At 33.0% G+C, this 13,990-nt stretch overlaps 1 protein-coding gene across 2 annotated transcripts; it reads right to left on the bottom strand.

Annotated features, from left to right (window-relative positions):
• Positions 1-663: 663 nt before the first annotated feature.
• Positions 664-9,003, bottom strand: ehf (ets homologous factor). 2 transcript variants are annotated; one of them, XM_079414190.1, is made up of 9 exons: positions 8,672-9,003; positions 5,626-5,734; positions 3,655-3,903; positions 3,072-3,128; positions 2,837-2,893; positions 2,625-2,693; positions 1,773-1,802; positions 1,389-1,584; positions 664-1,303 (listed from the first exon to the last, which is right to left on the bottom strand). In XM_079414190.1, the coding sequence occupies exons 2-9, from the start codon at positions 5,723-5,725 to the stop codon at positions 1,204-1,206; spliced, it is 858 nt and encodes a 285-aa protein (XP_079270316.1). In that variant the 5' UTR covers positions 5,726-5,734; positions 8,672-9,003; the 3' UTR covers positions 664-1,203. The 2 variants fall into 2 exon arrangements, with proteins under 2 accessions (XP_079270316.1, XP_079270315.1); XM_079414189.1 differs by having other exon boundaries at positions 2,837-2,896; positions 8,672-8,981.
• Positions 9,004-13,990: the final 4,987 nt, after the last annotated feature.

Below are 13,990 nucleotides of genomic sequence, written 5' to 3' on the forward strand. Positions count from 1 at the left end.
CTGCTGCAAATCATTAGCTATCATTGCCATCCGAGCAACAAAAAAGAAAATAAAAGACTTGCTTGACGTCCAGCATTGTCCCTGTGTGTGAAGGGATGAGGTGTTCCCGACTCTCCGGGACATTATTGGCCACTGGTTCAATCAGGTTGAAATTCATCTTTTCTGCGACGAGTCTGTTTAGAAAGTGCCCTTTACTCAGCTCGGTCTCACAAATGTTGAAGTGAATATAACTTTTGCATGTAATTTTATTTTTTCTAGGATTCTCAGGTGTCTTCCGACTGAAATTTCAAAACTTAAATAATTACGTCATGAAATCTGCCACTCAAATATTAAAATGAAATATAAGAAATGTTCACATTTGCATAAATAATGTTTTATATTGTTATTATTATATTTCATATATATTGATATACAAACATAATAAAATATGAATATATTAAATACTTATTACATTTATATAACTATAAATTCTAAACTATATGTGTGTGTGTGTGTGTATATATATATGTGTGTGTGTGTATATATATATATATATAGTTGTATAATTATAGATTTAATGTATTAAATGTTACAATTTCAATTCGATTAATAGAAAATAAACAAAATAAATACAAAATGACCATTAGAGGTTCTGTTTGCCGCAAGAAATAAAAAACCTTAATATAGTGTTTAAAATCTCTTTTATTATTTTTTTTGTTAAACTTCAATTATAAAATGCACAACTTATAAACAAGCATTGATAAAAACTTTACATTGTAGCTTATTGTGGTTCATGATGTACATTGACAGCCACATCAATAAAGACCACAACCTAGTGCTTTTTTTATATACATCTTAGTCCTTCGTTCCAACTCCTTTGCTGTTTTACCAGGGTAAGTCTACTCTAAACGGAGTTCATTCTACTTTATGAACAGGTCCCTCCATTCAAGACAAATGAAGCTATTTAAAAGCAAAACTGGAGTTGGTTTCTCATTTCCAAAAGCCAGTTAATCAGCTTTTCATAGTTGATACAAAAACATGTATGCCTTTAGAGTCAAATGCATATAAAATAGTGGTACATTTGTAATGTAAACAATGTAAAGAGCATCTAAAAATATAATCAAATAATAAGTTGACAGACAAGTACTTCAAAAAACAACTCAAATGGCTATAATGTTATAAATACAGGTTTCACTTGGAAGCTACATATGAAGACAAAGTCCTTCACTTCTCAGACTCTCTCCAGCCTCGAGCGTTTCGGCCGAACTTATAGACAAGCCTGCGTCCATCCACCCGCTCCAGGATCTCTCGTTTATAATAATACCTTTGGAGAGAAAGAAACATGTGAGAAGCTCAGAATACTGATCAGAGTCATTTAAAAAGTTGCAAAACTCCAGGGAAGATGTTACCTCATCGCTCGACTGAGTTTCTCGTAGGTCATACTGCTGTTATTTTTCTTCTTGCCCCAAAGCTGAGCCACAGCTTCTGATTTAAGGAAGCGGAAAACCCCCTCGGAGCGGTCCTCCCATTTGATCAGGCCGGGGTTGCGCTCGGGGTTCAAGAGAATGTCTCGGATGAACTCCCACAGGTGCGTCCCACGAGGGTCTGTGGAAATATGAGACTGTGTGAACGTCGTCAGATGAGAAACAGAAGGAATCTAAAGCAGCTTCAAGACATCCACGTGCCAGAGGTTTTGGTATGTGCTGCTGTCAGGTTTTCTAAAGAGGTTCAGGACACATTACAAAAAAAAAAAAACCATTTAGGGAAGTAAGATGTGAAAAATTTCAACTCACTGTGTTTTTTGACTTGTGACCGCTTGGGATCTGAAATGAGAAAATTAAAATGAAACCACTGTCATTAAAGGGACAGCTCATGTTTCTTTTTGGATAATGGAAAATGTGTGACTAATAACTTAAACTTTGGCTTTTGAAGATGAGGCATTTAGACTACTTCAAGGGTACTGTGTCTTATTGTAGTCAGTATTCATGTATTGGACTTTTCATGTTCCATGGAAGAAAAGAAAAATCAGAGTTTCAAAATCAATCTATTCATGGGAATGGAGCAAAACCTATTCAGGAAGTGCACTAGTTAATGCATATGTATTTTTAGTTCCTATGTTTGACTGTGTAGTTTAAATGTCTGTAGGTGGGCAGTAAAGATATTCATTCATATCAGTAGCTTTGCAACAGCACTGCATGATTATCTAATTGGCCTTTTTGCCTGCAGCGAACAAATCCTTTCAGTTATGCAACACAGAATATAAGGAAGAACACAGCAAAGAGACCTCGGGCAAATGGCATTGTATTATAACCATAAACCTTTGTCTATAAAAATATTTATTTGCAAGCATGTGAAAAGAAGATATATATTTATGCATTTGCATTATGCATCAAAGCAACTTCCACTGCATTCAAGAAATACCTTTCTTGCATAATGCATTCTCTGGGAACTGAACCATTCTCCTTGCGATATAAAATGTGATAACCATAAACATTACCGATGATTTTGGACATTTACCATGGTATTACCCACAAACACAATCCCCGTACCATGGTACCGGCATAGTACTTTTTTATATGGAAGGAAGCAAGGAGAATACTGCTTTTAGGATTAGATTTAGGACAATTCAAATTAAGATCATTTACCTGGGCTCGACTGAGCTGGTGAGGATAATATGGTGTTGGGTTGGAATGAGCTTTTGATGTCAAAAAATTCTGAGGAAAGAGAACAGATTACACAATATTGACAAATCATCAGGTTAAATAAATAATATATACACGCATCATCGTTTTAACAGGAAATACGTAAAAAATTCATAAAAAATAAAATAAAAATCATTGAGTAATTTCATAGGAACCTGAAGTGTTGTAAAAGTTGGATTCTTCCTTGAAGGGGAGGATTGAACAAGGGAAGTCTGCTGAAGAAAATGAAGTACTTGGTTACAAAATAATGATATGAAAAGTCTATAATTATTTCGAGAGAATCTTTAAACTTGTCTGTGTTAAGTCACTGATATTATGTGAACTTTATGCTAGAAGGATTGAAATGAAACCAAAAGCACCTTTGGTTTTACTTTGTGTGTGGTTACTTACTCTCTATTTCTGTTTTAATGTCCCCTGGTGTAAACATATCTGTTTGAACATACTGACCTGTGAGACATTAAATAAGAAAAGACAAAAAAGAAAAATCGTGTCTCAATAACAGAGTATGTATTGCAACGACTACCATCAAATTTCCAAGTCACTCCTGCATCATGTTGTTTTAAACCAGTTTAACTTGTTGGTACAGCTCTCACATGTCACCTGTATACGTTTTTCTGGATTTATTTGGTTTAGTAACACTGCAATGGAAAGTGTATCAAACTTATAGCACTTATAGTCTTGTTTATGAAAATCTGGGTCTTGTTAGCAACACCCTCCTGGATTCATTATAGCATAGTACATGGAAATGTACAATACATTTCATAATTTAAGGAAACTGCAGCTTGAAGAGAAGTGCTAACTCAATGTCAACTTTTAAACTCAACCATAACAATCTGATAACTGGTTGACAACAATGTTGATCCAGGACCAACACGATTGTTGATCCAGGAACATGGCAAAATCACATTAAACATCTTGTTCAGGGTAGGAAGTGTAACAGAGGTAAAATGCATCCTCTACTTCTGGATCTTACCATTCCACTTGAGGTCTGTCAGACTCTGGAAAAGAATGGAACCTACGGATCCAGCCGCTCGGGTGAAGTCTTGGAAGCTCATGTTGCACAGTTGCCTCCCGTCAAGGTCAAAGTTCTGGAAGGGAATGCTGGTGGCATCGATTTGGTGCATGTCCAGCGTCTGTTGGAGCCATTCCCAAACCTGGTACTTGGTCCAGTTTTGTGGGTGAAGATCCTGAGACCAGAGCCGGCTCATGTAACTGGAAGTCACTGCGGATAAGTTTTCAAAAAGGGTTTAGTAAATGTCCCTACTGAAACCTGGTTTATGCTGGTTGGTGCAAGTCAAGTTTGGCCTTATTAGTGAAGTTGGTTGATCAAGAGAAGTCTTGTTGTTCTATCTAGAAGGCACAAGATAAAAATACTAACTGGACCGGAGTTAAGTGAAACAGACTTGTTACTACACTATTAATGTGTATGTGTCCTCTATATTTCTATGGCTCTCAATAGATTCAATGGTTGGAGTTGGAGGTTAATACTCCTTGACAAGTTCTGTTGCTACTTTCTGATTATGTTTCTGGCTACATTTAAAATCAAAACATACTGATCATTTAATAATCGCTGAAATGCTAAACTGTTTGTTTTCAACTTCCAAATAGGTGTCCAATGATTGATAAATAAATATTTGATTGCTGAATATAGTACCCTAATTGAAGTAGCTGTTTAGTACCATGATACCATTGCATGAATGACTGCCTGACATAATATATTATTATATTTATTATTAACAATCAAATGATTAATTAGCTAGAATCAGTCTTCTGATGCAAAGTAGGCCCTTTGTTACCAAACACCAAGTAACTAAATTAGGATACAATTATGAGTCATTCGCAAAGTGTTAAAATTAAACTGTTGGTTACTTTAAAACTAAGCTTCATCTGTGAGATTACAGGGATATGTGAATATTTGATCTGTTAACTGGTTGCATATGTCAGATTTATGGCATGAATCGGGCAGAGAAAAGCTGTTGCTATCAAACATAGTTTACTTAATCAACTGAGTCAGTGTAATGGTGAAGGGATAGATCAAATAAGCAATTGATGGAAGGTTTGCGAAGAAATTTCACACTCCCTTGTAAAAGTATTTTTTAGTATTTTTAAAATATAACATTACAATAGTTTATTCTGATACATGGTGTGGCTGCTGTATTTTGTCGTTTATTTTGATACACTTAAAATTCATGTATTTGTCATTTTATTTTAAAATACATTTTAATGTATCTTTGCCCAAGCCTGGTCGCAGGTTCTATTGAACTCTTTTGTTAACAATGGAACTTGCAACCATAGTTTCATAGTTCAAGCTTGTGGACCAGCACAATCATAGTGTTCCTAGCAAAGTTTTCCAGTGAAGTTGGTTGACTAAGTCTTGCTTTTATCGCTAGAGCAAAAGTCTTCAACCCTGCTTTTGTATACCCCTCGTCCTGCAAAGCTTTTCACAACCTGCTTCAACAAACCTACCCATGATTTTCAAGCAGTCTTGAAGACCTTGATTAACTGGTTCAAGTTTGGAACTAAACGCTGCAAGATACTTGGTCTCCAAGCAGGTTTGAAGGCCTCTAGTCTAGAGCACTCCAGCACTAGCATCACATGTGGGACCAACATCCAAAACAATATATGCTGCTGAACAGCTAAACTAGTCTTAGCATTCAGTTATACACTGTAAAACGTGTAAATAAAAGTATTGCACATGGTTTCTAGATAAGTGTGAATCACTTTCACTATCTGTACATGGTCCCCAGTGCATGCAACTGATAAGCTAGTAACTCCAGCAGTGACTTCTAGCGTAAATTATTAACCTGCCAGAAAAGCCGATTAGATTATAAACAAAACCTACAACCTTAAATCTGTACTGGAATTGTACTGGATGTTGGAATAATCATAAGCGCACCTTCTTAGACTCTAGTGTTTCAGACAAGAAAAAAAAATAAAAAATTACCATCAGTGCAGTTGTAGTGGGTTGTCCAGGAAGCAGGTAGCTGGTTATCAACACTCACAGTAGCTGGGATACTCATGACACCGCTGACCTGAAGGACCATGATCCAGTGCTACTTGAAGGAATGGAAAGGACTGTTTATTTCTTGCCACATAACCAGAGACATTTCTGAAACTTTCGTACAATGCACTAGAAAAGTCCAACTTAGCCTCAGGCACAAAGTTGATGCCTTATAGCTTGTTCCTTGTGGGATTTGACCCAATAACCCTTAACCCAAAGCCTTACACCGCACCATAAAACTCCCTTCCTACTATCACATTTATAAAACTTGTTGCACAGGAGAGTAACAGCACACTTGACCACATTTTTTGTAACAGTAAACATACACACTGCGCCAAAAATGACATATAATTAAGTGTAGACGTTATACCAGTTACAGTTATGATCAGCGAGTGAAAACAAAGGTCTTGTATGTTCAAAGCGGTAAAGGGAGGGGGTGAATTTTGCGTAGGTGTCCTTCGTGCCACACTCAACCACACATGCAGACACATTTGCACAGGAATGTGTTAGTGTGTCTAACTGCTTTGCATATAGAAAAGGTCCACCTGTCCTTCAGTTTAACAGTTAGATCAATGGTGCAGTCATACCTTGTATTATATGATCATATGATCAGTGCTATACAAAGCACTTTTTAAAATCATCTAACGCTGTGAATGCATCAGTGTTGTGAGGTACAGGTTTTCTGAAAGCTATACTGCATAAGTAACTTTTTGTAGTTTTTGTACAGAGGAGCTCAATGAAAAACATCAGCATGAACGAATCCCAATCAAGTATCCTGAAATGTTTGTCTGTTGAACTTTATAAAATAATGTTGTTCCATGATCATTTAAAAACCTAGTTTCAGGGCATTATAGACCTTGTTCCAAAAGGTATGCAACTTAATTTTACAGCCTCCTATGTTACCTCATAACTTCAATGAAAAATCCAAGATGGTGGAACATACGTAAAAAATGCATTATAAAAATGTTATTCAGATAGTGGCAATGACATTATTTACAAGAACTGAGTTTATTGACATTCCTTGGAACAGTTGTAAACCTGTTTAGTTTGGTGTCAACTCTGGAAAATTCTCTTATACATTAATACATAAAGCTGTATGGGAACAACGTATCCGTGTTATCTGTTCCACTAACAAACGCCCTACTTGAAATCTGACCTATATTTGTCTTTTATTGATCCGAATATGACCTAGCAGAAAGTGTGTAAAACTGGGTGGAGCTATGCTAACAATAGACTAATGTTCACACCAAGAGCAAACAAAGGAAATTAAAAACGTAGCATTTGTTTTGTCCTAAGAAAAACGTTCAATCAAAATTGAAACATTGAATGTTAGCCTTCCCCCCACATTAAAATTATTTTGATTTTTTTTTTTTTTTAATTTCTCGAATTTAACATTTTCAGTTTACTCAAATCCAAATGCTCCTATCACATAGTTCCTGAGTTCATTTTTCCCATTTACAACATTTTTTAATGAATATATAGATAATAATATTAATAATAAAAATGCTAAGTTGCTTATAATAATAATGTTTAAATTTAAATTTAAAAAGGTAATTATTAAAATGCATGAAATAATTTCTGGAGTTTAACATTTTCAGTTTGTTCTAATCCAAATATTCCTTTCAAATATTTCTTGATTTCGTATTTTTATTCATTATTAATTCTACATAATTTTTTCGAATATATAAATAATAATATTAATAATAAAAAATGCTAAGTTGCTTGTAATATACTTTAAACTTAAATATAAAATGTAATTACTAAAATGAATAATTTGTGACATACAGAACTTAACAGATTTCCAATTATGAATGCACTGTAAAAAAAAAAAAAAAAAAGAAAAAAAAAAAAAAGTTGAGCCAACTTAAAAGTTTAAGGCATGTTTAAGGTTGCCTTAAACTTTTAAGTTGGCTTAACTTTTTTTTTTTTTACAGTGTGGGCATTTTGTCATCAGTGTCGTCATTTGTCTAGAATAATGATATGAATCTACTCCTATTTCAAGAGTTTTTTTATCATTCATAAATCAAATTACTAATGAATTGCTCTTTGTTTCTTTTAACTGGAAAAGCAGGTTGCCAGATTCTTTCAAGCATTATGAAACCCATCTGATGCGTTTCATCCCATACTGCTGTGTTAGTATGGTGATGTCTACTGTGATGTATGAGGAAAGAAAACTATAAACACATATTTGGGTGTATATCACATTCCTTAAAGTGACTGACCAAACAGTCTGAGCTACAGGCCGTCAACTTCCTTTACCTATCAGTTACGGAGCAATAGGGGCCATTTACACTCAATTTGTATGTGTTGTACACAGTATGCAAAGTGTTTCTAAGTTTCAGAGGCCCCAAAGAGTATTTGGACCCTTACAAATGTATGAGTGTAATTGCATCACATAAAACAATCAAACCAAGTGGGATCTGTAAACAAATTATGCTTTTCATAAAAGTAACTTCACCGTTCAACTGTTTATTAACTAGTCCCAAATTAGAGGATGTTCAAGTCAAGTCCACTAATTTGACCACAAAGTACTTTTTATATAGATATTACAATATATATAGTTTTATATTTTAAACCTAAAAAGCATGTTTTTTTGTGAAATGTTTGACTTGAAGTGCACTTCTTATTGCATTCTTTAAAATCTTTTCAGTGTGACCAAATATTCCTATCAAATAGTTCTTGATTTTTAGAAGTGGTTTAATGCACATTTATTTAAAATAATTAATAAATAAATAAACAGCCTGCTTGATTTTTAAGAATACTACATGTATGCAAGTTCAAGCAAATACAGAAAAAAAGTTAAAAAAAAAGTAAGAACAACAAATGGCACAACATTTGAATTATTTTTGGATTTTCAGATACATTACAACTATTGTATGTCACTTGTTAGATTAAAATAGCTTTGCATCATTCTCTGGGATCGTCATTGAAGTGCATGAGTGAATGAAAGCTTTACTGCAGAGAATCAAAGAGAACGAAAGTGTCTCACCAGAGATGTTGAATGTGATCCTGGCAGACTGCTTCTGGTTCAGAGTTAAATGTCTCTTTCTTTTCTTCCTAAAGTTGTCAGCGTCTGTACGGGAGAGAAGATTAGAGTTCAATGGAGAGGTTACGTTGTGTACCTGTGACACTGCTTAGGCCTGCCAAACTTCTGTGACAGAGTGCGACCTCGTTCACCAATGAGGATTTTTATCCATCTGCTTCCTGCTGCTTTGATTGGCTTATTTTCACGCCAGGTGGGTTACTGGGAATTTGCCTATGGTAAAAAAGGTACTGTTGTAGCAAGTCACTTTCACTATGAACACACTAGCAGTCTCTCTCTCGCTCGCCCACACACTCACCCACGTTTCAGCAAACCTGCTGGTGATTAATCTATTGATGTTTAACGAGAACTCAACCATCCAGTTGCTCTTTTTGTTTTTATGTTATTTTTCCGTTTTGACTTTCAGGGTGATATTATTATTTGTATTATTCATTATTCATTGATAATAATTTCTGGGTCATAAAAGACCAAAAAAAGTAAAAAAAAAAAATAAAATAAAAAAATCAACAATTTCATTTTTTTTTAAATTTGTGCAAAAAACTTTTAATTTTATTTTTAGTGAAACATCTAGATATACTCAGCTGCTCTTTTATATACACACTACCAGTCAAAAGTTTAAGTTTTTCAATGTTTTTTTTTAAAAGAAGTCTCTTCTGCTCACCCAGCCTGCATTTATTTCTTCCAAAGTACAGCAAAACAATACAATTTTGAAATATTTTTACTATTTAAAATAACTGTTTTCTATTGGGATGTATTTTAAAATGTAATTTATTCCTGTGATTTCAAAGCTGAATTTTTAGTTAGTATTATTACTCCAGTCACATGATCCTCCAGAAATCATTGTAATATTCTGATTTGCTGCTCAAAAACATTTATTATTATTAGGAGTAATAAAACAGCTGAGTAGATTTTTTTCAGGTTTCTTTAATGAATAGAACGTTTGGGAGAAAAGCATTCATCTGAAATAGAAATATTTTGTAACATTATATAAGCCTTTATCATCACTTTTGATTCATTTAAAGCATCCTTGCTAAATAGAAGTATTATATAAGTCTGAACGGCGAGACAAGGGACAATCCAAGATACCCGGGCAGGAATCCAGGCTATAAACAAAATAAACTAAACTAAGACTTAGAAAACACGGAAGAGCTCTGTAATGTAGCTATCACTAGGAGAGCGATAAACACTAGACAATACTGGAACTAAACAAACACAGAATGGCTCGGTAAGGCAGCTAACACTTGGAGAGTGCTAAACGCAGAACAATACTTGGCGATCCGTGAAAGGAAGACCATGGTTTAAGTAGGGTATGTGATTGTGTGATAGTTCTGATGTGTGAGCATGTGCTTGAGACAGCTGGGTGTACTTAGTGCAATCAGCTGTGTATGTGCAATCAGTACAATGGATGATGGGAAATATAGTCCAGTGTAATGTGAGGTGTGAGAGTCAATATGATGGAAAGGCGACCTCTTGTGGCAGTCGGACAAAAGACCTCGAACCGGATTAGTGACAATTACTGCTTTTGCTGTATTTTAATCAAATAAATGCAGGCTTGGTGAGCAGAAAATAATTATAAAAAAAAAAAATTAAAACTCTTACTACTCAAAAACTTAGATATAGATGATTATTTATTAGTTAATAGTTTATTTTAATATTTAATATTACTTTCAAATCTTAAAAAAAAAGATTTTATTATGATAACAGGTTTTTTTTTCATTATTTATATACTATTTTAGGCTTTTAATAGTCTTATAAACTTATATAATATAACATTATTAATATAAATTGTATTTTTCAAGCTGTTATTTTAATATTTTTAGTTATAGAATTTTCATTTTCAGTTTAGTTAATTTTGTAATATGCTTTTTTTTGTAATATGTCATTTTTATTAGTTTTATTTCTATCGAATAATATCAGTGATCCTAAAATAGGCTATATTTAATTTCCTTTTACAAAACAAAACAAAACAAACACCACCACCAACAACAAAATATATAATAATAACTATAAAAAATCAGACATATATATAATAAATATAAAATGACATTATAAAATATGTTGTTCATTTTAATATTTACTATTGCTTTCATTTTTAAAGGTCATTAAAAAACTTAAAGCAACTATTAAGTCAAAGGCACATACATTAAAACATGAAACGAATGACAACAACAACGCAGTAATAGTTAATCACAAAGTAGTAAAAAAAGAGAGAAATTCAAAACAAACCAAATAACTGAGAATCCTCTATAATATGACTCATCATTACATGCCTACACCCAGAAAACCTGTTAGCATAAGGCAAAACTGCACCTCTATTGTCTAACAAAACATGATCAAAACATAAGCTGCATGTCTCTCGCTCCTTGATCAGAGGTCTGATGCTCCCTGACACACACAGAAACAGCAGGCCGCGAGCGCTCAGGTTAGTGGGAGGCTTTACGCGGTTGATTAAAGAGCTCTGAAGCTCTAAGACACATGATGGGTAAATCACAGAATAACTCTGCTTCATTCTGACTCAACATATGTGCTGGATATTATCTACATCTGTGGCCTTACACACTTCGGCCTTATTATGATATGAACAGTGTTATTTTAGCATTATCTAAATGTAATTATAGTCATGAATATTTTAAATGAGCTTTTATTTTAATATTTTTATTTTTTTCACAGTTGTAGTTTTTTAGAATTTTTATTTTAATTTCAGTTTTAATTTGATTATTTTAAAACATTAAGCATAATTTATTTCAGCTGCCAAATCAACATTTCTTATTTTCCTTTATGTTTTTTTAATTCATTTAAGTTTTTCTTCTAATATTTCTACTTAACTTTATTTCAACTTTACTTGAAAACGATAACAGCACTTAGTAAAATTTTTTTTTTTTTTGGGGGGGGTGAAATTTATGAATGAAATATGAAATTTTACTGTATTTTATTTCTGTGAGAAAATATTATTTATATCGAAACAGTAAATAAATAAAAAACAAACCAATTCATTGAAATTAAACCTAGATATGACATTTTTATAACGTAAACAGTTCATTTATAGAACTAAAATACACATTTAATTTTCATATGTGTGACGTCCCATCTGATGCTGTGAATATGTTCTTTCATCTTACTACACTGTAAAAAAAAAAAGTTGGGCAAACTTAAAAGTTTAAGGCAACCAGCTTCAGCAGATTTTTGAGTTTTCTCAACTTTTTGTTGTATAAACTTAAAACAAGAAGTTGAGAAAACTCAAAAATCTGCTGAAGCTGGTTGCCTTAAACTTTTAAGTTTGCCCAACTTTTTTTTTTTTTTTACAGTGTAGCTAACTCTATTACAAGAAGGCCCATTTTGATTGCTTGTCTTGCCTACATTACACCTCACGAACATTTGAAAGACTCCTAGCTGAAAGGCCCCTCAAAGCGCAGTGAATTGTTTTCGTTTTATTTCATTGTACCCTTTCAAACACTGTCAAGATTAAATTAAGATCTAATCTAGCCAGACTTAGATTTAAGACCAGTATTTAGGCTGAGTCATGAGGAACGGCTGCCAGAAAACTCACTCAGTCTCAGTTCTCGCTCAGTCTGCAAGAAAGGGCTACAGCTCACTCGCTCATTACAGAGCAGAAATCCTTCTTTCCTTCCTTCCCTTCATTAGGCTCTCATCAGCACGTTCAAAGCTGTCATCTTTAATATTTCACACGAGGTGGAGAAAGAGACAGAGAAAAGAAAGAGAGTGGATGATTTTATTAGGGTCAATTACAGCTACAAATGACAATTTCTCGGCCTAAATTGCAATTTTACGTCCTTTTTGTGAGAGAACAATGACTATGTAATTAGAGTAATGAGCAGCGCATCAGTCGAATGATTTGTGCCGAATGAGGAGTTTCTTGCATGTGTGTGTGTGTGTGTGTGTGTTACACACTTGTGTATTTGTTGAACATCGCACATGATGTTCGAGTAATTACACCTAATGTCTAATTACAGCAGTTGAACTGAAGAGTCCTATGTTACGGTGTGTTATGACCGTGTGTGTCTGACTTCCCTTCTCTTCCTGCACAGCTGCATTCTGGGAGGAGCAGGTCAATGCGCCTGCAGCTCGTCTCAGGCCACTTGATGGCACTGTGAACTCACTAAAGTCACGCCGCATGGCTGGAACGGCACACAAGTGCTTGTTCAAAATATGAAAGCTGTCATGTAAACCACTACTTGGCATGTAGTTTTTCATTCGAGATATATATTTTTAATTTCACTTGTTTTTGCTTTGCAAGTTTTACGAGTAGGCTACAAAGACTTTACATTGTGTGAAGTGACCCGTGAGAGTGGGAAATGGTAGAAAAGGACTTTCTCGGGTAGGAGATAGACAGTGCGACTGCACTTATTTTGAGAAAAAGGCAGAAAGAGTTTGTTTATGCGCTTAACAACTATAATAGTTCAGTGATGTGGGTGGCTGTCACAGGATTGCTGTGTGGTTGATAGGGTGTTTTTTGGGCCCAAATCACGATAGCACAATGTCAAGTACCTACTATTCTGTTCCCTAGATTTAAATATGTTAATTCATGTGATTTTTTTTTTTTAGGGATATGTTGCATGATATATTGGTGCCATATAGCTCATTATGCAAAAATTGACAGTAACTTATAATTATTTTTTTAATGGTAAATAGTAATAAATTATATTTAAAAATAATTACCATATTATATATAATATTAAAACATAAATATAAATTATTAATATAAAATGTATTTTTTTATATGAAATAAAATTAATATATAAAATGAATTTAAATAAATTGTGAAAAGTACATATTTTTTTTAAAATTATGATTATGATTTAAATTATTAAATAAATATATGATAAAACATAAATATAAATAATAAATAAATAAATAAATATAAAAATGTAAATTATAAATATAAAATTAAATACATATTAAAAACGATTTAAATAGTACTAAATTATTTTCAAATATGTTTATATTTATTTATATGAAATAAATATAAAAGCATAAATCAAAATTATAAATATAAAAATATAGCTTATACATATAGATAATTATTAAATTAATTTATATACACAAATACGCTATAAATGATAAATGTACAAATAAATACAAAATAAAATACATACAAAAAATACATAAATAATAATTAATAACATTAATTAGAATTATTAATAATAATAACAACAACAATACTACTACTAATAATAAATATTAATAACAATAATAGTTGTTAATTCTTAAATAATCACTACTGTTTTCACAATAGTATAGAACTTT

Source organism: Barbus barbus, assembly GCF_936440315.1.
Source record: "Barbus barbus genome assembly, chromosome: 50".
NCBI classification, from domain to species: Eukaryota; Metazoa; Chordata; class Actinopteri; order Cypriniformes; family Cyprinidae; genus Barbus; species Barbus barbus.